The 21,158-nt window shown below is 36.1% G+C and overlaps 2 protein-coding genes across 2 annotated transcripts in view; both read right to left on the bottom strand.

The window, feature by feature from the left end:
• Window positions 1-21,158, bottom strand: part of LOC145694746 (uncharacterized) — a 432,718-nt gene that overhangs the window by 198,688 nt on the left and 212,872 nt on the right. The window lies entirely within an intron of this gene.
• Window positions 18,902-20,815, bottom strand: LOC145660873 (uncharacterized). Its single transcript, XM_081726303.1, has one exon. It carries the CDS (start codon window positions 20,813-20,815, stop codon window positions 18,902-18,904), a length of 1,914 nt encoding a protein of 637 aa, XP_081582429.1.

Genomic DNA, 21,158 nt, shown 5'->3' with positions numbered 1-21,158 from the left:
AAATTTAATAAATATATTGTTATATTTGGCTGGATTTCCATCTTTTTCGTCATTTTAACGTTAAGTTAAATGAGCAAGCCTTGTAAATAACCTATAAAATAATAACGTTATTACAATATACTATATTCCTATCAAGCTTTTCATAAGGTTATTTAGTGGTAACAGAAAGCACAATGATCCTGCAATCCGTTACTATAGTTATCTGATAAGTATAGTAACACAATTGTTCCGAAGCAAATATATAAAGTTACAATTGGTACATAACAAAACATTTAACAAATATATTGCTATACTTGGCTGGATTTCCGTCTTTTTCGTTATTTTAACGTTAAGTTAAATCAGCAAGCCTTGGGAATAACGTATAAAGTAATAACGTTATTACAATATACTATATTCCTATCAATCTTTTCATAAAGTTATTTAGTGGTAACAGAAAGTAGATTGATCATGTAATTCGTTACTCTATAGTTATCTGATAAGTATAGTAACATAATTGTTTCGAAGCAAATATATAAAGTTACAATTGGTACATAACAAAATATTTAACAAATATATTGCTATACTTGGCTGTACTTCCATCTTTTTCGTTATTTTAAAGTTAAGTTAAATCAGCAAGCCTTGGGATTAACGTATAAAGTAATAACGTTATTACAATATACTATATACCTATCAATCTCTTCATAAAGTTATTTAGTGATAAACAGAAAGTAGTTTGCTCCTTTAAGACGGTACCATTATAGTTATTTGATAAGTATAGTAACATTAGTGTTTCGGAACAAATATATGAATTTACAATTGGTACATAACATAATGTGTTAACAAATATATTACGTTACTTCCGTCTATTTCGTTATGTTATAGTTATGTTAAGTTAGCAAGCCCTGGTTCTATCTTGTTCTTCTGAGAATATAGGCCTAGGTGACAGTACGTAACAATTATTTACTGTCTTTTTGGTGCAGAATAACAGAATAAAATAGACATGTAGTATTAGATCAGCCATAATAATAATAATAATAATAATAATAATAATAATAATAATAATAATAATAATAATAATAATAATAATAATAATAATAATAATAATAATAATAGGGTTTGTATAACACCTATAACAACAAGGTTATGAACGACATTAGGATTTAGTAATCTACTACTTCCACAATTACGTACACGCATGGAGAGCTCGCCCCGCCCGTTCGGCCTATTTGTTGAACAGGTTTCACCAGACAAGGGACTCTGCCCGTTGTTCCTCATACTTGGACTTCGGTCCAAGTGCACAACGTGCACTGTCAAGATCTGACCCTCAACCTTGACGCCGCGCCGTAGCGTGTAACCCATATTCTCTAAGGGGGTAGGATACTCCCACTGCGCGGCAAAACCAGAGTCCTGCCTAGCAGTTGCCCACTGGTGGAGGCGAACCACTCTGCAGGCATAGTGTCTGAGCATTTCGAGGCAAGCTCACCTCCCGCACATGCTCACCGTTACTCAGGTTCCTGGGATTAGCTCCCATATGCTACCGAATCCCACGGTATGACCACAGCCCGGAAGAGTCCAACCAATCCGGGAACCTCAGGCAATGCCTGATGGAACTAGTGTCCCGGCCTTGCCTGCCTCTATGATCGTTCAACTGGCAACCGCCTTCGCGTGTACAGGTACCACGCCCACGCCAAGATATTCCCATATCTCATCCCGAATCCAATGGTACGTCTTAAGTCAGCATTTTATTTTGGTGTCAGCCCATATCCTGCAGAGTGTCGTCCCTTCCACTGGTTTAGTAGCCGTTGTCCAGAGCCTGGGATTGGTACTTTCCCAGTCGTCGTTCAGTCTCCTTGCATTCAGGAATCTGTTACTGCCCTCCCGGTAGGATCGTCGAAGCAATACGGGACTTCTTCTAATTATGATAGAGGTACACTGTACATTACCAGAGCCAATGACTGATGTAGATTGTCTGTGGAGGCAGACATAGTCATTTGAGAGTAGAATGCTCCCCTGGTATGCCCGCCCAAATAATGAGGGGCTACCTGTTTTTTACGTATTGAGGTACCACGAACACGTTGAGATACTTGATACCTCCTCCCGGACCCAATGGTACGTTAAGCCACCATTTGGGAGAAGGGCCCTTGACCACTACTCTCTCATGGGGGCTACCTCACTTTTACCAGACCTAATGGCACGTGTTAGTCGCCCATTTGGGAATCGGTTTCCCTCATCCCCTGGCAGGGTGTGTTATGAACGATAGGACCAATTAATAACGTGGGCTCCGAATCGTGTGCTATCGTTTCTCCAAACCAAATATGAGCGATAAATGATAAGGTTACTGTCCGCCATTTTAGATGAGATAAGGATCCTCTTTACGCGTAAAATGGTGGACAATAAAATAATGAAATCTTTCAGTTTAACGTTCCACGATAATGGTCTTTAGGATAAGGGAGATGGATAAGTAAGGCAAGTGAATGATGATGGAATAATTGGTGGAATGAGAAAACCTACGAATACGATGTTGTCTACTACAAACTTACTGGCTCGGAATGGAACCAAAGACTTCATGTACCATAGATAAGCACTCTACCATTTAGCCAGCATGCCCCCGACAATTAAAACTGGAGGGTAATACAAAACAAACTTATCTACTTTGTTAGGAATTGATATATTATTATATTGACATCCCTCGGGCAATACTTCTTGTTTCTTTTTCTTTTCTTTCTTTCTTTTTCTTTTTTCTTTTTCTTTCCATTTTTTTTTTTGCAAGTTCATTAAAAGTTAGCTTTTCTCATAAAACCGCGGTCTATATAATTCAGAACCCTCCACTTTTGATTGTCTCAAATGCCAATTAAAAATTAAGTTCCGAGAAAATCAAGATAATTGAAATTCCGAGAAAATTATAATTTTCTTGATTTGTTTTATTGTTTTGTAATTTTAGGTGAAACGAAGACTAGGTAAAACAAGAATCCCTATTTCACATAAAAATGGTACGCACAAATCTTACCATTTTCCTATCATTGGTTAAGATGATTGGTTAAGCAAAACAACGATTAGACCAAACTATTAAAAGATCGGTCCGAGCAGTGAACGGGGCTGAAATCCGGTGTTCCTTGCGAGTGCAAAAATCATCATACAAGATCAACCCTTAGAGTCCAAGCTGTTCCTGACCATTATCATACTGCCAAACGAGTTGAATTAACAGGAACACTCAAGCGACTCCAGCAACAAACCAAGACAGTATTGACGACATGCCTTAATTGTACTGTTACAGGGATGAAGGTAGAGCTCAAATACCGCAATATTTGGTGCCACAAAGACACACGTAATTCACCAATCTCGTATTGGTAATTTTAATTCTCTCTGTGTGTAGAAATGAATTGCTTGACACAGAAGCATGTTTTATATTTGAGTTTACACAGAAGTATGTTTTTGTGAACATTTAGGAAATGTAGAGTGTTTAATCTAGTGTAGTGAATTTGTGTAAGCAAGAAACATATTTTTCTCTTACTAACTTGCTGTTGATAATATAGATGGCTTCCTTCTTATTCATTTGAAAATGGCTTGTTTTTGTAGATTGATGAATGAGACAAGACGCAATGTTTATTGGATTTACTATTATTCAATGTAACAGAGAATCAGTATAGATCGTAACTGACAATGTTACTTCTCATAGGATAGGTTGAGTTTAGAGCTGGCTGCGGATTCGGCTGTTTATTTTTTGAAAGGTTAAAATGTTGGCAGGAAAGTTTTGCAATACCGTTTTATTTATTTTCTGTTTTTCAAAATAATTTCCACTACGTTCAATATACCTCTCCATCCTCCGAGATCTGCCGAGTTTCACTAGGGATTAAGACATACTAGTTAACTCAAGCTCTCATAACATCCTCATCACTCCTCATCTTTTACAGGTTCATTTGATTTACGGGAACAGTGCAAAGTCACAACGAGCAAGGTCTAGACTGTAAGGAGGGTGCTCAAGAAGTTTCAGTCCTGTAGTAGTCAAATATTCGATGCATTCTTTTACGCGGTGAGCTGGAGCATTGTCATGATGGATGAATTAGGTGTCCATTCTTGAATTTGGTCGTAGCTTCTTCATAGATTCGATGACTTTAGATAAGCATTGTTCAGTGTACCACTTAGTTGTGACTGTCTTTTGTGTATCCAAAATGAACGCTCTACAATTCCACTCGATTAAAAAAAAAATACAGCTATCATTTTCTTCTTTGCTGATAGGGATTTTCTAATAGCTATAGGTGTATCTTCATCATCAAAGACTCAAATTTTGTTCTGAGTCTTGGTCGGCACATCATAATAGTACAACCAACTCTCCTCATCTGTCACGATGTTGTTTACATAGCAAGACTATCCCTTATATCAAACATTTCAGCATCCCCCGGCACCATGTCACACATCGTGTCATCTGGTCTTCAATCAGACTATGAGGCATCCAGCAACAACAAAATTTCATCACGTGCCAACGATCACGCAGAATTGAATTGCTGGTACATTAAGCCTAAGGTATCCTCAATCTGCTGGTAGGTCACTTGCCTGTCTTTGCCAGTATTTTACTAACAGCAGTAATGTTTTCCTCGGTAACTGATATTCGTGAGCTTCCCGCCCTCTCAGCGTCCTCCAGAGTGAAATTTCCCCTTTGGAATTCTCTGTACCGCCTGAATGTACTCGTACAATGTGGACAGGCATCACTCACTGCAAGTCATTTCTTCTAAGCTCTGGTCTACGTTTAAACCACGCGCGAGTTTATACCACAAAACTGTTCGTACCTCATTTCGTGACCATGATGCCATAGCAAGCATATTCAGCCCATCGACTTGGCGCAGCGCTTACTGTGCAAGTATGAACATGCCAGCATGCACCAAGAAGCAGACCCCTGCGATACATGGTTGCGTCGTATTGCTAAACTTTCATTATATATATATATCACGGAAGAGGTAGTACTAAAAAGTGGACAAGTACCAACGTCCAAATTTTGACGTGTGCAGAAAAATGTTAGTTTGAGAGAAGTACTTTCATTAGCATAGTAACTAGGAAGTTTTTACAGTTTCTTGCATACACAGTTTTACATGACATGGAAGTTATACAAGGAGATAAACAACACTATATATATATATATATATATATATATATATATATATATATATATATATATATATATATATATATATATGCTATTTTTTGGCTTCTTTGGGCAATCTAACAAGCGGATAGAAAAAAACAAAACTAAGAAATCCACATGCGTGAAATATGAACATGAAGATTTTGATAAAATTAAAATATTGATTTTTAGTTTACTTTTTAAGTCCACAGATGCACAGAAACATTGTGATTAATGATAAAGACAATGGGACTTATGCAGAGTCGTTCTGATGCGTGATTAGTGCCATACTAAAGAGTTCGACTAACACATGTTTCCTGCAGTAGTCAGGCCTTTAGTATGACCCTAATCATACGTCAAAATGACTCTGCATACGGCGGAGTATGTTTCTAAAACAATAAACAGATGTTAAAACTGTCCAGCCGTGGCTGATCTAGCCCGCGATCGGGGCCTAGCCCCTACCCCCGAGTTTTTCGAGTGACAAAAATAATTTTAGCTATTATTTATATATTATTGAAATTTTATAGTGAACCAAGATATATTAATCATAGTCTGAATTCTGGCTGCCCCTCCCTCCAGTTTTTACCTTCTAGAGCCGCATCTGTGGTCCAGCTGTGAAACCATAAATAACACTTTATACTACTTGAATGGTTGATTAATTGATAATTCTAAACTAGCACAGAGTAACCTATTTGTTTTACTAAACTAAGTTTTACCTTTATTATTCCACTAAAAACATTTACTTTAATTCTTTCTATACTTTTTATTGCTTTAGGAATTTAAATCCTTTGCCTCATTTGAGAAAATTTCTTAGTAAATTTCTTGTTTATCACCACTGTCAAATAATATTTACATGTGTTTGGAAGGAGGAGGAGGGGAAAGAGGGTTTTACTGTCGCTTTTTGAATTATTGCACCATTAGACCTCTGTGTTCTGTTCGATCTAATTTTATCCTTTCCAAATATGAAATCCTAATGCTCATACTGCGAGAAACAGTCTACAGAGAACTGTGAGAGTTGATCTTATATGATGTTCTACGCATCTGCAAACAGCACCTGAGTCTTATTAATAATAACTCCCATCCCTCATGATCTCGGTGTTGCATAACGATGTAAATAAGAAAAAAAAAACTCAAAATATCTCCAGTAAATCTAGAATAACCACATTACTTAGGTTTACCACCCGTCCCAGTTTGACACGGGCATTCTGGGAATTAAACAATTCGTCCGGAGTCCAGAGCAACATCTACTCCGGGTGCCAAATGTCCGGGAATATGAAAATTTATAAATCTATATTTCATATCTGTATCATAATACGTAAGCCGTAGTGGTTCAAACAAGCACTACGGGATATTTTCATAATTCTTGCCCATTAATTTCCTGCTTCAGAGATTATAAATACCGCTAGTCTTTTTATTATTATTATTATTATTATTATTATTATTATTATTATTATTATTATTATTATTATTATTATTATTATTATTATTAATGAACTGTTTTGTACTTTATTCGGAGCTTTATTATGTGGTTAGTTGGCTTTTAACGAACACGTCTTTTCTAGTGTGGAAAATATTTGGTCCGATAGTTGCAATCGCCTAGATGTTACTGTTGTGAAAGCAGACAATGTAAACTTAATTTTTCCCAGAACTGCTCTGAATTTTATGACTATTTAATGAAAAATCAGTTGCTTCTTGAAGCTGCGAAAAGTAACACAAAATATTTATTCAAATATAAGCAAATTTAAATGCCAGTTAATTTTATAAGTACTAATATGAGCTTTGAGATCATACTCGAAGTTACTTGGTAAGAATTTTAGTAATGTTTCATACAATGTGTATGTCTAACGTAACTGAATTACAACCTATTTACATGCTTAATTTCGATAAACCGGAGACACAAAGTTTTAAACGCAGGAAATCTGAGGTCGCATGCCAAAAGGGAATAAGTAAAAAATAATTCTTTTCAAGAAAGAAATAGTTGCTCTCTTATAGGCCTAAAGAAGCATCTTTTACTCTTTCCCTTTCGCAATGGAACTTCAGAAAGTATAATTTCTCACTTATTCTGTTTTACCTTGTTACGCTAAAACAAACAGTCAATCCATTCTAAGTGATCAAGCATGTGCCGCTCGATCATCTCCAAAAAATCTAATTATTTCATGAATGGCTACACTATAGCAAAGTAGTTCGAAACCATGATCACTTGATTTTTAAAACTTCTCGTAGCGACGCAGCGACTGTCGCCATTTTGTTTTTTCTCGATTTCAGGCGTTTATGTTGTTTTGAATATCTCAGCATGTATTTGTTCTAGCAAATTAAACATTACTGGGCGCCTCCAACTTATGCAGAACTAAAATTTTGATCTCTTAACATTTGTGCCTGAAACCACTTGAAACGGGTTAAATCAGGGCCTACAGTAGCAACATTTTTGGACATTGAAGACATATTTGGGAAGAGGAAACAACTGGCGTAGAGGTCTGAATTTGTGTGTGCATGTAGTACGGGGACATAAGTTTATACACAAAAATTTGCAAACTTGTAGCTGATCCCAAACGCCTGAAAAACAATCGTAAAATTGGGGAATTATTCCAATTCGGCATATTTCACTGTCCAATATTTCCAATGGGCCTGGATAAAAAAAAAAAAAATCTGAAACTTTGGGAATAGTTACTCCTTTAGTGTGCCATAACACACACAACAGCGCGTTTTGTGATTTTGAGGAGAAGGGGATCAAAGTATTAGGGAATGACGTCATACTCTACGAGGTGTTTTGCTCACAAATTCAACTGGAAACTCGTTGTTGTAAAGTAAAATAAAGTAGGATGAATGGTTAGTCCAGTTAAGGCTCTCAAGCTAGTTTCTTCCCTCTAGTTGTGACTCATTGCCTTATCACACCCACAGTAGATCTGGTTAAGGATGCCGCTATAAACAGAATGCGAGAAAAGTCAAAACACATACCTTACCAACAAACCTAACCTCTCTTGTGTCAGTTACTGGGCCAGCGAGGACCAAGTATAGCATACGTACTTGTGAGCATAGCACAATTATGATTTCTTCCGCCACATTGATTACAATTTCCGGCATTACATTATCATGGCCGACCAAAATTTTCATAGTCGCTCACAACGTGACAAGGACAACTTTTTAGATTTTGTTCGGAATGAAACAGGAGCTGAATTCCATAATTTACCGAAACCTACACGTCCTATCAGTAGCACTAATTCTGATGTAGTCATAGCCTCATCTTCTCTCTCTCAGTCCATCCATATATCTGTGCTAGACTGCATAGGTAGCCACCATGTTCCCATCAATGTCGAACTTCACTGTTCTCCTAGCACTCAGCCTAAGCCCTCTCCTCAGAAGGTCTATTGCTACCAAAGGGCAAATTGGGAGCAATATCGTTCCGACTTAGACGCTGCAGTAACTTCATTCACTATGCCTAGCACACAATACGAACTCGATAGGACAATAACTGATCCAACTACAGCCCTTCAGGCACAAGTTCAATTCCAACAATTGAAGTTCAGTTACATAAACCTAAGCTACCTCCGAAATACTTACCATTTATTACAGCCTCATGGAGAGCTTTCCGTGAATATCTAACTACGGGCAACCTTGAAGTGCTTCGTCTTCATCGCCAATACTTAAGGATAACTCATAACTATATCGTTGCGTTTAAGAAACGTCACTGGATCGAAATTTGCAACACACTTGCTAATGAAGCACATCCTACAAAATATTGGCGCAAATTTCATCAGCTAACTGGTAGAGTTTCTCATACGCCATACTCCATCGTTCATAACCATCAAGCAGTCCTTACGGATACAGACAAGGCCAATATATTTGCTTCTTATTTTCAAAGCATCTTTACCCCACTACCCGGTTGGTATACACCAGACCGCTTACAATTAGCTATCAACCGACATACCGATGCAGCTTCTACTTCCTTTCGACCATGTGCTGATCATACTTTAGATCCAAATTATCCTCTATCCATGGCAATTCACCCCGAAACTATCAGTAATGCACTTATAGGCAAACGGAATACAGCACCAGGCTTTGACGCTGTACATATGTTCTCGTCAGACAGGCGTCTCATTCTTTTCTCCTTTTTCTTAGCAGCATCTATAACTTTATTCTACGAACTGGATTTTTTCCGCTCGACTGGAAGTACTCCAAAGTTCTTCTTTTCCCTAAACCAAAGAAACCTCCATCAGAAATCACATCGTACCGTCCTATTCATCTCACAAATTGTCTCTGCAAAATCTTGGAACGAATCCTTGTACGTTGCATGCATGACCATCTCAACTCACATAACCTTCTTCCAATTCACCAAGCTGGATTTAGACCACATTTTAGCACTCTAGATCAATTATTCCATCTCACCACAGCCATTTATAATCAGTTTAATACAGGCTTTCCTTCTTGCCCTGTAACGTTTGATCTAGAAAAAGCTTTTGAAGGTTTGGCACCCTGGTTTACTATACAAACTTCGTAATTACCTTCTACCAACCTCGTACATCCGATTCATACACTCCTTCTTAATAGGGCGACTAGCTTATATCTCGATCAATGGAACGTTATCTCATCCAATCTTCTTACACTCTGGAGTACCGCAAGGCTCATCTCTGTCTCCTTTATTATACTTATTGTACGTCGCCGATCAAGTCGTTCGTAATACCACCACAATATTCCAGTTTGCGGATGACACTGCATTTTTCACAACTGCGCGCACAGTACGATCTCTTAATAAAACCATGCAAGCAGCTATTGATGCATTCGTGCGTTGGTGTCATATATGGAGGTTGAACATTAACTCTTCCAAAACACAAGCCATAGTTTTCTTGCTACGCAGACGCCGCTCTCGAGTCCTCGAAATCCGAATCTACTTCGCCTTCAGGTTGATCTTACGCCTGTTCCCGTGTCATCTACTATTACGTATCTCGGTGTCATTTTTGATACTCATCTTACCTGGACTTCACATCTTACTAAACTCATAGGCCAAGCACAAAACCGACTTAATCTTCTGAAACGGCTATTTGGCACAACTTGGGGACTACGAGCACGTACTGTGATCAATACATATAAAACATTCATGCGGAGTACGTTAACATACGGACATACAGCTTGGATAACTGCACCGTTAAAATTCTACCCAAAACTTGCTATCCTCGAGAGCCATACTATATGCCTAGCATATCATATAAGTCTGCCGCATCCATCGAGATTACTTTATGAGATGATCGACTTTCCGCCATTACTAAATCATCTTGAACAACTTCGTATACGTTATATCTGTTATATCTGCAAACGAATTGCTCAGCACTATCCCCTGATGCTTGAAATTCTCCGCTACGACCGTGATAACGACGCACCGCCTCATTACGTTGATACTCCCCTTCAGCACTTCATGACACTATATCATTTACAATTAGATAACGATATGCTGGACCCCGAAATCTTTGCAGTGTATCGCCCGCATGAACTTTCATCTCATATCTATCCATCATACGCACCGTAAATACCTATTAACAAGGGCCTCCTCTTTCTTTATCAGTTCCTGAATCGCCCCAGGAACAGAAGATAACTTCATTCGTCTAAACTAACATAACCTAGTGATGTGACGTCCAGAGCACTTAATTTCATCCATTCCATTAATTATATTTGCTTCTTTATTTTTTGAGTTCACAAACCCTCCATAATTAGTGTTCATGTAATACCTGGCAATGTTAACATATTCACTTATAGCACCTAAAATATTATCGTTCATGTATGTGTTTCTTTTTGTATGTATGTGTGTCTATGATTAATATTAATATGATGAATAAATATATGATAAATAAGAAACCTCTTAGACCACCTACATTTCCTTCAATTCAATCAGTCAAATTAATGCACTTACCCGAAGAAAGGGCACAACCCTTTAACTGGGATGACGGACAAAAAAAGTCAAAATGCACACTTGGTAAAAAGTCCGTAAGCACTCATTTCTCTTACTGCTTGCTATATCAATGATATTCAATCATGATTATTCTTGTTTTAACTGTCAACTCATACAGGATACTGTTGTCCTTTCGTTAGATCTGTATTCCCTAGTATGTGAACGCTCACTTCCTGTAAACACTGACCCAAAGTTTCAGTTTTTTTTTTAAATCCAGGTCCATTAGAGATATTGGACAGTGAAATACGCCGAATTGGAATAATTCCCCAACTTTACGATTGTTTTTATTTAGAGCTTTAGGATCAGCTACAGCAGCGTTTCCCAACCGGTGTGCCGCGAGTGGGTCGCTGGTGTGCCGCGAGGGAATTAAAACAAAATTATTAATTCTATAGCAATCAAATTGCAAGACATAGTTAAAAATGTAAGTTTGTATTTCACATTACTATGAACCTCTACTATGAATCTACAATTTTAAGTTTCATACTGACTTACTTTTCTGTACATTTGTAATATTGAAAAAAGTATTTGTTATCATTGTTATGACCATTATTGCTTCTTTATTGTTGCAGTCAATTTCGTAACTTGAAATTTTAAAATATCATTCAATCCTTTTGACAAAAGAAAGTGCATACAAATTATCTACATTTGTGTTTTAAAAGTAAAAGAGATTTATTTGTTCGTTTGTTATTTACTGATTTTCCTTCTTTGTGAAAGGTTGGATACAGTTTTCGAAAACAGAATTGTATTTTTAGAATCCTGAGTCCTATATTTCATTGCAATTGTTGTCTAGTTTTAAATTAGAATGGAAGATATGTATAATGATTTATCACGGGGGAAAACCAGTGATCGAGCTTTCTTCTCTGTGAGGAGATTAGGCTAGTAATCACAGAGAAAAAATACCACTGTATTTTATATTTACAAATAATAATAATAATAATAATAATAATAATAATAATAATAATAATAATAATAATAATAATAATAATAATAATAATAATAATAATAATAATAATCATAATAATATCCATATGAGTGTGCCGCAAGAATTCAAGTTACACCTGTAGTGTGCCGCAAGTTGAAAAAGGTTGGGAAACGCTGAGCTACAGGTTTGCAATTTTTTGTGTATAAACTTATGATTCCGTAGTACACCCTAAAAAATGGTATAGTTGGCATAACCATTAAATGGTTAATAATACCAGAATAGTATTGCTTATATAGGGACAGCTATGCTTATGGCCAGTAATAGCATACAGGTATGGCTATTAAATCCGGGTTATTGTTACCATACATATGTGCAATAGTACCATATTTCTGTATTGTAAATTTAACTATAATCGGAGTTAATAGTCAATATTACCATGCAGATTACAATACAGCTACATCCCAACTATACCTTTATAGCTCTGCCTACAATACCATATTCGTTCGAATACTATACCGTATAGGTATTGCAAAGATACTAGATGGTTGGACAACAGGTGGACAACCATACCGTATAGTCATTGTAACCATTATATATTGTTGTATTTGCAAGACTAAATTACAGTACCTACAATACCGTATGGCTATTTTAACAATACTGTCTTATTGAGACAACCATATAGCAGGGTAGGTGCACCAAATTTTATACTTGATGTAACCATACTATATTGCTGTAGTTGCAATATTATATGACTATATCTACAATACGGTATGGCTATGTGAACAAGAACGTCTTGTTGAAGCAGCCATGTAAGATGGTAGATGGAACAACCTGCATAGGTACTATAACCATATTATATTGCTATGGTAGCCATGCCGTATTGTAATATTGAAGATAAAGTATGTTTGCTGTTACCATGCTAGATTGTTGACAGAACAATCTAGCATAGTGTGTGGAACAATTTCGGAATTGTTATAGAAACAACACGCATAAACACACCACCTTGATTCTGCTTCATATTAAACTTCACAGAAGATAAGACAAAGGTATTATTAGAAACAGTTCCAGTAACCATTTCAATACTTCTTTAAATGGATAATGGAAATGTTTCTAATAATACTTTTGTCTTATCTTCTGTGAAGTTTGATATGAAGCAGAATCAAGGTGATGTGTTTATAGCTATCGTAACCATGCAGTGTTGTTTCTATAACAATGGAACTGAGGTGGTATGCAATGTAGATCAGAAATTACACAGCATTTATAACAACTACTTTTATTTTCCTTTAATCAAGTATACATTACAGAAAAATTAGAAATGCAGCACAGCAATACCAAAAAAGGAACTTTACAATAATGCAGTTATGAAAGTATATAAATCTTTTAATCAATGCAATGAAAATATACCACATACTTTTGATTTACATTTCTTTCTTAATATTTTTACACGTATTTTATAAAATGTGGATGTTACTAAATAACAGTTATTCCAAGTAACTGAACACGAAAGACACATATTGATGATGTGTCCAAATTAGAATTATTTTTCATCTTACAGTTTCAGTGTACATCTGACACCATCTTCAGAGAGAGGAAATAAGATGGAAAATAATGGGTAAGGAAATTGAGAAGAACTCGAAGTATTCAATTTTGTAATCCATTCTTTTCCCATCCTATTTTTCTCTATCTGAAGATGCTGTCAGGTGTACAACCAGAGTGTTAGACAAGATATAATTCTAATTTGGATACTAAGAATTGCCCCAATTACATAAACTAGAAGTTTTGAAGAATCAAGATTCACTTAATACAATACACATATATACACGGTGATTCAGAACTCGAATTCGCAGGAAAATGAACTTTGAATACCTGGTCCTCGTAAAGTCCTTAAAACTACAAAGAAAAACGTTTTTCGCAGGACAATCCGCCTCCACCATATCCGTTACGTTTCAACACAAAACTATGAAATATTCAAATTTGAAAGTTTTACTCCCTTGAGCGGAATATGGTACATCAACTCTGTCAATCATAGTAGAGGAGTTAGTGTTCTAAAGTTCATTTCCTTACGACTTCGGTATGCATACAAGCAAGAAATATTGTGGAAGTACTCGATTTTCGAGGATAATAAGTTGTATATTTTGATTTTATTTTTATGTTTATGTCGCGGAATTGTTAATAAGGTTATGGGAATTTAATGTTGTAAATGTGAAGTAAATGCAAGCTGCACAGTCTGGTTAACGTTTGTGTCAGCAATTTATTGTAAACACTTGTGTATAAGAATGTCATCGTTATGAGTCTGGCAATGTAGGAAGGAAATGTTGACAATGTGTCTTTCCTCACATTAGCCAGATTCTAGAAATTGTATAAACTGAATCTGTAGGATTTTATGAATTTCATGAGATTACGGATGTACGGAGAATTGCTTAGAACCGGGAAATCAGAGCGTGTCGAGGATTGCAATTTTGAGTTTTGACACATGGAAGGAATTTGTCTCTCCATGTGAAAACGGTGTTACACGTGCCGCAGCAGACGAAAAAGCAGACGATGGGAGTTGGACCCCGCCAAACAAAACCGGAGGACGAGAAGGTTTTGGGTGGAGTTCTGAGGAGTTCTTGGAATCAGTTCTTGACAGTTCACGAACAGTTCTTGGATGAGTCCTTGGAGAGTTGGCAGAGTTACGACAGCGAATAATTCTTAGAAGTCCATGATCAATTTACCGTGATCATTCTTGGGTTCGATTTTGGAGAATCGAGTTTCATTTGAAAATCAGCCAGATGAGGGGAGAAGACAGTACGTTGTACTTCAACAGAGTCTAACGACGCAGAACTTAGGCAGAGATTTGCATTGAGAGGAGCCATTCCTCAATGCCCAATTTCGTCATCCACCAACAAGGAGTGTCAACTTAAGGAGCAGAGTTCAACACCAGAACGACGAGGGAATACACCAGTTTAATCCAGGTATGTGTGGCACCGAGTCAGAATTCAAAGCTCAATACTTGATCGTTCTGTACCTGTCTGGCAAATGAATCCGAATATCCGTTATAGCTAACATTCATAGATCTTATAATTCATCCATAAAATTATCGTAATACAGTGTTTTATTTTAAATGAAGTGGACGTATCTTTATTTGTCTAATCCCCAAATGAAAACCTCTCGCAAGTTAATTTCATAGTTTGTCCCACTCATTTTAGATGGTGAGTGGTAGGCGCCTAGTAGCACTCAATTTGCATCCCCAATTAGGCACTGAGTGGCTAGGTTGTCAATATATTGATTCTAGTAAGGAGCATGTAAATGAATATCAAATGAAATTAAATGCTGATTCATTTCACATTCTAAATTCAAACTTGAAAATTTAGTGGCAAGTATTTGTGCTTAAACTGATTCACACAGAACAGGAATCAGAAGAAAACAAATATATATATGTATTATTCCATTAGACGCAGACTTACTGTTTTACTGATAATGAATATATTATATTACGATTTATGGCTGATTCGTTTTATTATTAATGAATTTAACACTAATACTTTATTGTTGTAAGATCATATTGCACTTATTTTTAATTTATTTTCCACATTCCTAATACTGATACAATAAATCATTTTTCAACCAAAACTGCTAAGTTTTATCTTAGACAGAAAACCAAGAAGAAAAAAAAATGAGTACAACTTAACAAATATACACAATTCTTTTGAAACTTGGTAACCGTTTGCATTAAAAATGTAAATAATATGAAAAAAATACAAAACATGTTACAAGACTGCTTTTTTTAAATGGAAAATTTTGTAACTACCATGTAGTTCTTTAGTGTCAATACCTACATCATAATAAATGTGTTTCTTCCTACGTTTGATAAATAATACGGAAACATGCATAAAATAAAGCTTAAAGATTGAACTGAATTAGTGTTTCGCTATATTAACTGAATTTTCCTTATCATTTTATTATTACTTATTTTTCAAAAAGCTTTTTGGAGTTGGTAGTGCGTATTTCTAATGTCATTTAATCTCTCATTTTTTTTTTCTTTCTTTCTAAAGTGTACCGTATATAACGGAGTACTGAAAAGTTTTCAGAATAGTTTTGCAGCTCGTGAAGTTTAAGCTAGAATGATTAAACACCACCAAGCAATTCCTCGTACATCCTTTGTGAGTCAGTGTCCTAAGCGGCTTTGTCCTAGGAAGTCGCATTTAGTTTTTAAGCGTATCTTCCCCCAGTTATGCGCTGAGTAACAGCGAAATTGAAGGTGACGAAATTTATGAAACTAGGTAAAGCTAGAAAATCTGCTTCAGAAACACATGAAATGTTGAAGTCAACATTTGGAAAAGATGCTTTAGGCCATGGTCAAACGTAAGAGCATGTTAAAAGTGACAGAACATCGGTTGAAAATAATGTCCGTTCAGGATACCCGTCAATCGGCATAGGATTTTGTACCACGAAGAGAACATGGGAGGATTACTGTAAAGGCTGTGTAGAGACTTGCTGTAAAGACTGTGAAAAAAATTATACTACTAACTTTCCATCGGATTTACCCAACTCTGCACCGTGTAACATTTTCTTCTTCTTCAGAATGGAAATCAACTTCAAGGGCCGAGGATTTAACAGTATACAACACTCAAGCGAAACTGCCATCACGAAACACACGAGTGGAAATATATGCAAAAATTAAACGTGATCTTCTAGCACAAAGTCGCTTAAGCATTGACCACCAAGTGATGCACGAGGAGCCATCTGCCGGAATTTTACTGTACAGACACTGCGGAAACTGAGTACCCCATCATACACATGACATTATTTAACATGATAAACGCAAACAAAAATTTACATTAAATGCCCACACAGACTGGATTACAAACGACACAATTTCACGACGAATATTTTCGTTAGAAGTAATTATTATTATTTTACATTTTCTGAAATTATTTTCTTGGTACAATATGCATTATTTGCATCTAACAATAATACGAAAGTATTTGCTAAGCAGTAATAAGACTTGTAAGAAAAGGCACAAGGACAAATAAAATACTTAAATACAAGGGACAATAATTAGAACCATCGTTAGCGTAACGTTTCGTAACACATAATATAAACGTTACAATACGAAAGAATATCTACTGATTCATGTTCTATCATAGGTTCGCTACATGTTTCCGTACCTATCTCTTTTTAAGAGTTAATGGCATTTGATTTTCGCGACGTCACGCCTGTGGTTTTTATTCCTTAATAGTATTCGATTTCTCCTAGAAACTTTCCTTATTTTTATAAGTTTAAAATAAAATGAGGAGACAAAATGTATAACAAAGAAATTGGGGCAGCTCCTGCAAGTATCTACATTTTAAGGAGTAAAAATTTTGTTAGTGCACCAAGGATCAGAACAGGAATCGTCAGGCTGACGTCCTAGATTCAATCTTACGTCCAATAGCATATTTTCAACTCTAAAATTAGAACAAAGTATAGTTTGAACTCAGTAAAGGTTATAGTAAATGGTTTATGTAATTCAGTGAGATTTTGAATGAAGAAATATTATGACCACTAGCAATGTATTTGCAATCAATAAAAGCTATTCTTTTCGACGTACGACACATCATACTACCATATAATATTAATCGGAATTTAATGGCATCATATGTTTTTTCTTAAGACGGACACCTTCCCAAGATACGGTTCTTGACTTTGACACATTTATATTAGAATTGCAGAAACCCATTAAAAACTGCTTTCATAAATATATTTTTAGTAGTTTAAACTTAGTGTCACATGACATCCTTCCCAATTAAAAAAAATACTTAGAATTAAAAATGGCAGACAACGATTTACCTTCCTTTCACGCAATATTGTTTAACTTTTGTTTTAAACCCATTTCGGTAACACTAAACCTTTTCATTAGCAAATCCAAGTTACATTCTTATAAAGGAACCCGAACCCATACAAACTTTTGTGACTGGGTACACAGATTCCTTTTCCAAAGCGGTTTTATATATATCGGGTGTAAGGAAAAGGTAGTACAGGCAGACAGACTTGATTCTACAGCTAAAACGATACGAAAATGTCTTTATAAAGTTGTCCTTTAAGGCCCCCTTTTGGAAGGGAGAGACCGGTAAACTTTGGTCGATATGGCAATATCGCACGGGTTGTCCGTAACAACACTTGATAGCAGCGACTTTGGAATGGTGTTTATCGTGGAGTAGAGGAAAGTGCCGTACTTCAAACGAAGGTACCTAACTTCAAAGCTCTTTGTCATTTTTCTTTTTCTTCTTCTTTTTTTAAAATAAAAGTATGGAATATGGGATGCAGCAAAAGGTCTGAAATGTGGCGGGAAAATGTGGAGAGATGAAAACGTACATTTAAAATGTCAAATTGAATAAATGTCGTACAAAAAGAAGCTTTCTGTGCCCAGATCATGACAAAACATGCCGTTTCAAATCTAGCCATTTTGTTGTTAAAATAAAAAAAAACTGATTTAAAAAACCTTAGATAACGAAGAAGTTTAAACTAAACTCCAAAGCCGATATCACGTGTTTCTACAGAGTACCGCAAGGTGTTACCTCATAGTCCAAATTTTACCCGTCTGTCACTTCAAAAGGGAACCTCGGAGGACAAAATATCGTAAGATATTTTCGTTTCATTTCAGCTGTAGAGTCAGATTCTGTCCAAGCTGTGCGATCTTTTCCTTACACTCGATATGTAACCTTTTTCTATTCCGAACAAAAAATCTGTATAAAATTCACATAGAACCAACCATGTTTTTTAAAAGTTTAGTTCCTACTTCGGTGGCCATAGGACCATGCAGGCAAAACATCTAGTAGTACAGGAATGTATGCTTCATTGCAAATGCTTTGCTAGTGGATATAATATTGTTTGACTGAAAATCACATGGATTAAGAAACATTTTCTTATGCTCGAGCCCTATTACGATTATGTTAGAAAACACTGCCCCACATGCAACACAAAATCATACCGAAACAGAAACATATATGTTGTTATTATCGATTATCTTATAATACGTAGGAGGCCCTGCAAAATTCAAATTTACTGGTATGCAGATCCACTCTTGCGTGAAAGACAAATGATATGCACAGTAGTGACTGTCATAGCCAACTGTTTTCATTTTCTTACATAGAAGGAAAATGTGCGACTCTTCGTCTAACAAAATTTTTTTTATATTATAAAAGTTTAAACCATCTTCATGAATTTCGAACGCTACCATGCAACACTTGAACACAAATCCGTTGTATATGCACCAAGCTACTGACCGACAAAGTTTCAACAACGAAGGAGGTAAACACATTGAAAACAATGGAAAATTCTGATCTTGTGAAAGGTATATCTTTGCTCCAGGTCCAATTTCTTGTTGAATATGAAAACCGTTTTTCTGAAAGAACTTATAACATATCTGCAATTGGTGTTTCAAACCTATAGTTTCTAGAACATTCTTTCGACAATAAGCAATACGGGCAGCAATCTTGGACGGTTGGTGTTTGGATTCATACCTCATACACCATGTGAAAACAAGTGGTCCTATATGTCGCATTAAACGTGGATAGTGAACCATATGATGATGCTTAGGTTTTAATGTATCCTGAAAAAAAGATTTGTATATCTCATGATGTTCTTCAATTAATGTACAAAGTAATTCAGAAGTGTTTACGTGAATAACTTTTGATGTTAATATGACTGTTATTTCTCTTAGCAGAGTATAAAATTTCCAAACGATATTTTCCTCGGGGATTAAGTCACCCATTATCAAACCAAAGTACCTTATGAGAAATAACATTTCAGCAGCAGACAAGTTTAATTTATTCTTTTCAAGATTTTCAGAAGATAAAGGTGCCGGCTTATTTACGTCATCTGACATGCTTGCAAAGGCCGAAATCCTACTGTTTAAAATATCCATTGTGAAAAGACGTGTTTCGTTGATGTAGTACTTCAAAATATGCATCATATCATAGTTCCCCACCCCTTCCAAAAGATCATGCATCACGTCCACACTGTAATTTTTGGTAACATGAAAACTCGGCAACATGTTCCAAGTGCTATTCTCTTTTACTCCTGTCTGTGAAGCATCTCCGAGAATTACATGTAGTTCATAATTCTCAACGTCCCGCAAATTCCGGACGTTTTCTCTTGACTGCGCCTGTAAATCTGTTTTTGATGTAAGGCAAAACCTGCAAGGGTACTTAGCAGAAAATGACTCTGTAAAGCCAAGAACGGAATTCAATCCAAGATTGTCACCTGTAATAACACACAACTTAAAATAAATCTGTACTTCTAAACCATTATACATTACACATATACCTTCACATTCTAGGAAACGCAACTCTTCAATAAGAATTGAAAAGGTTGCTTTATTACCGAAAGTTTTTCTATCATTTGAATGAAAGAGTAAGGCGAGAAATATGTTCTCTAGTTTCGCGAAAAACTCCGGTGGAATACATGCAATTGTATAATAAACTACCCCTATCTTTTTTGTACCAGCATGCCCACTTAAAGAATTGTTAATTTCATAATCGTCAAAGTAAAGAAATAAAGGTAATATCAAACGATCATCAGAAACCGTTACCTCGTTTCTGCAATGCAGTCCTTGCACACTACTGAAAAGTACTTCAGTCTCTTGTTCTGCACTGTTCTTGAAGTGGAGTAACGTTGACAGAACATTCGGTAACTCCAAAAATCGTTTAAGCATTTTTCGCATAGGCACAAACTTTCCAAGCACTTGTAATGTTTCCACCGAAACCTCGCCTTTCTTTCTCTTTGAAGATAATTTCTGTCCAATAACATAATCAATTGGTTTTATCAAACTGCCCATTGTCTCTAACATGCCAAATCGCCTATATTCGGTTTCCAAGCTATAAAATGGACTGGACATTATACTAAACATGTTCATTACTTCAGTTACTATATTATCATCACATGATTTCCTCGAAGCGTTTGTAAAATTTTCTCTCTTAGCAGTTGCATCACACTACCGCCCATAAACCCGTGTACCCAGTCGCAAAGGTTTTGTATATGAGTTCTGGTTAAGTTACATTGACTATACAGTTTAGTAATAAAAAGAAGGGCTTCCTCCTTTACAGCCTCACGGTAATCTTCAAGAGAAAGGCTTTCCACAGAAGTTTCAATTGGTATATCACCATTATCAGTCAACTGTCTCTCAACATTGATGTGACACACCTCATTTTGGTATCCACGAAAAGGCTGGTTCCCATCAC

The sequence above is a fragment of the Thermobia domestica genome, chromosome 9 (genome assembly GCF_964235325.1).
Source record: "Thermobia domestica chromosome 9, izTheDome1.hap1.1, whole genome shotgun sequence".
Taxonomy (NCBI): Eukaryota; Metazoa; Arthropoda; class Insecta; order Zygentoma; family Lepismatidae; genus Thermobia; species Thermobia domestica.
Note: the sequence above shows the minus strand (reverse complement) of the source record. Positions and strands in the feature narration are given on the sequence as shown.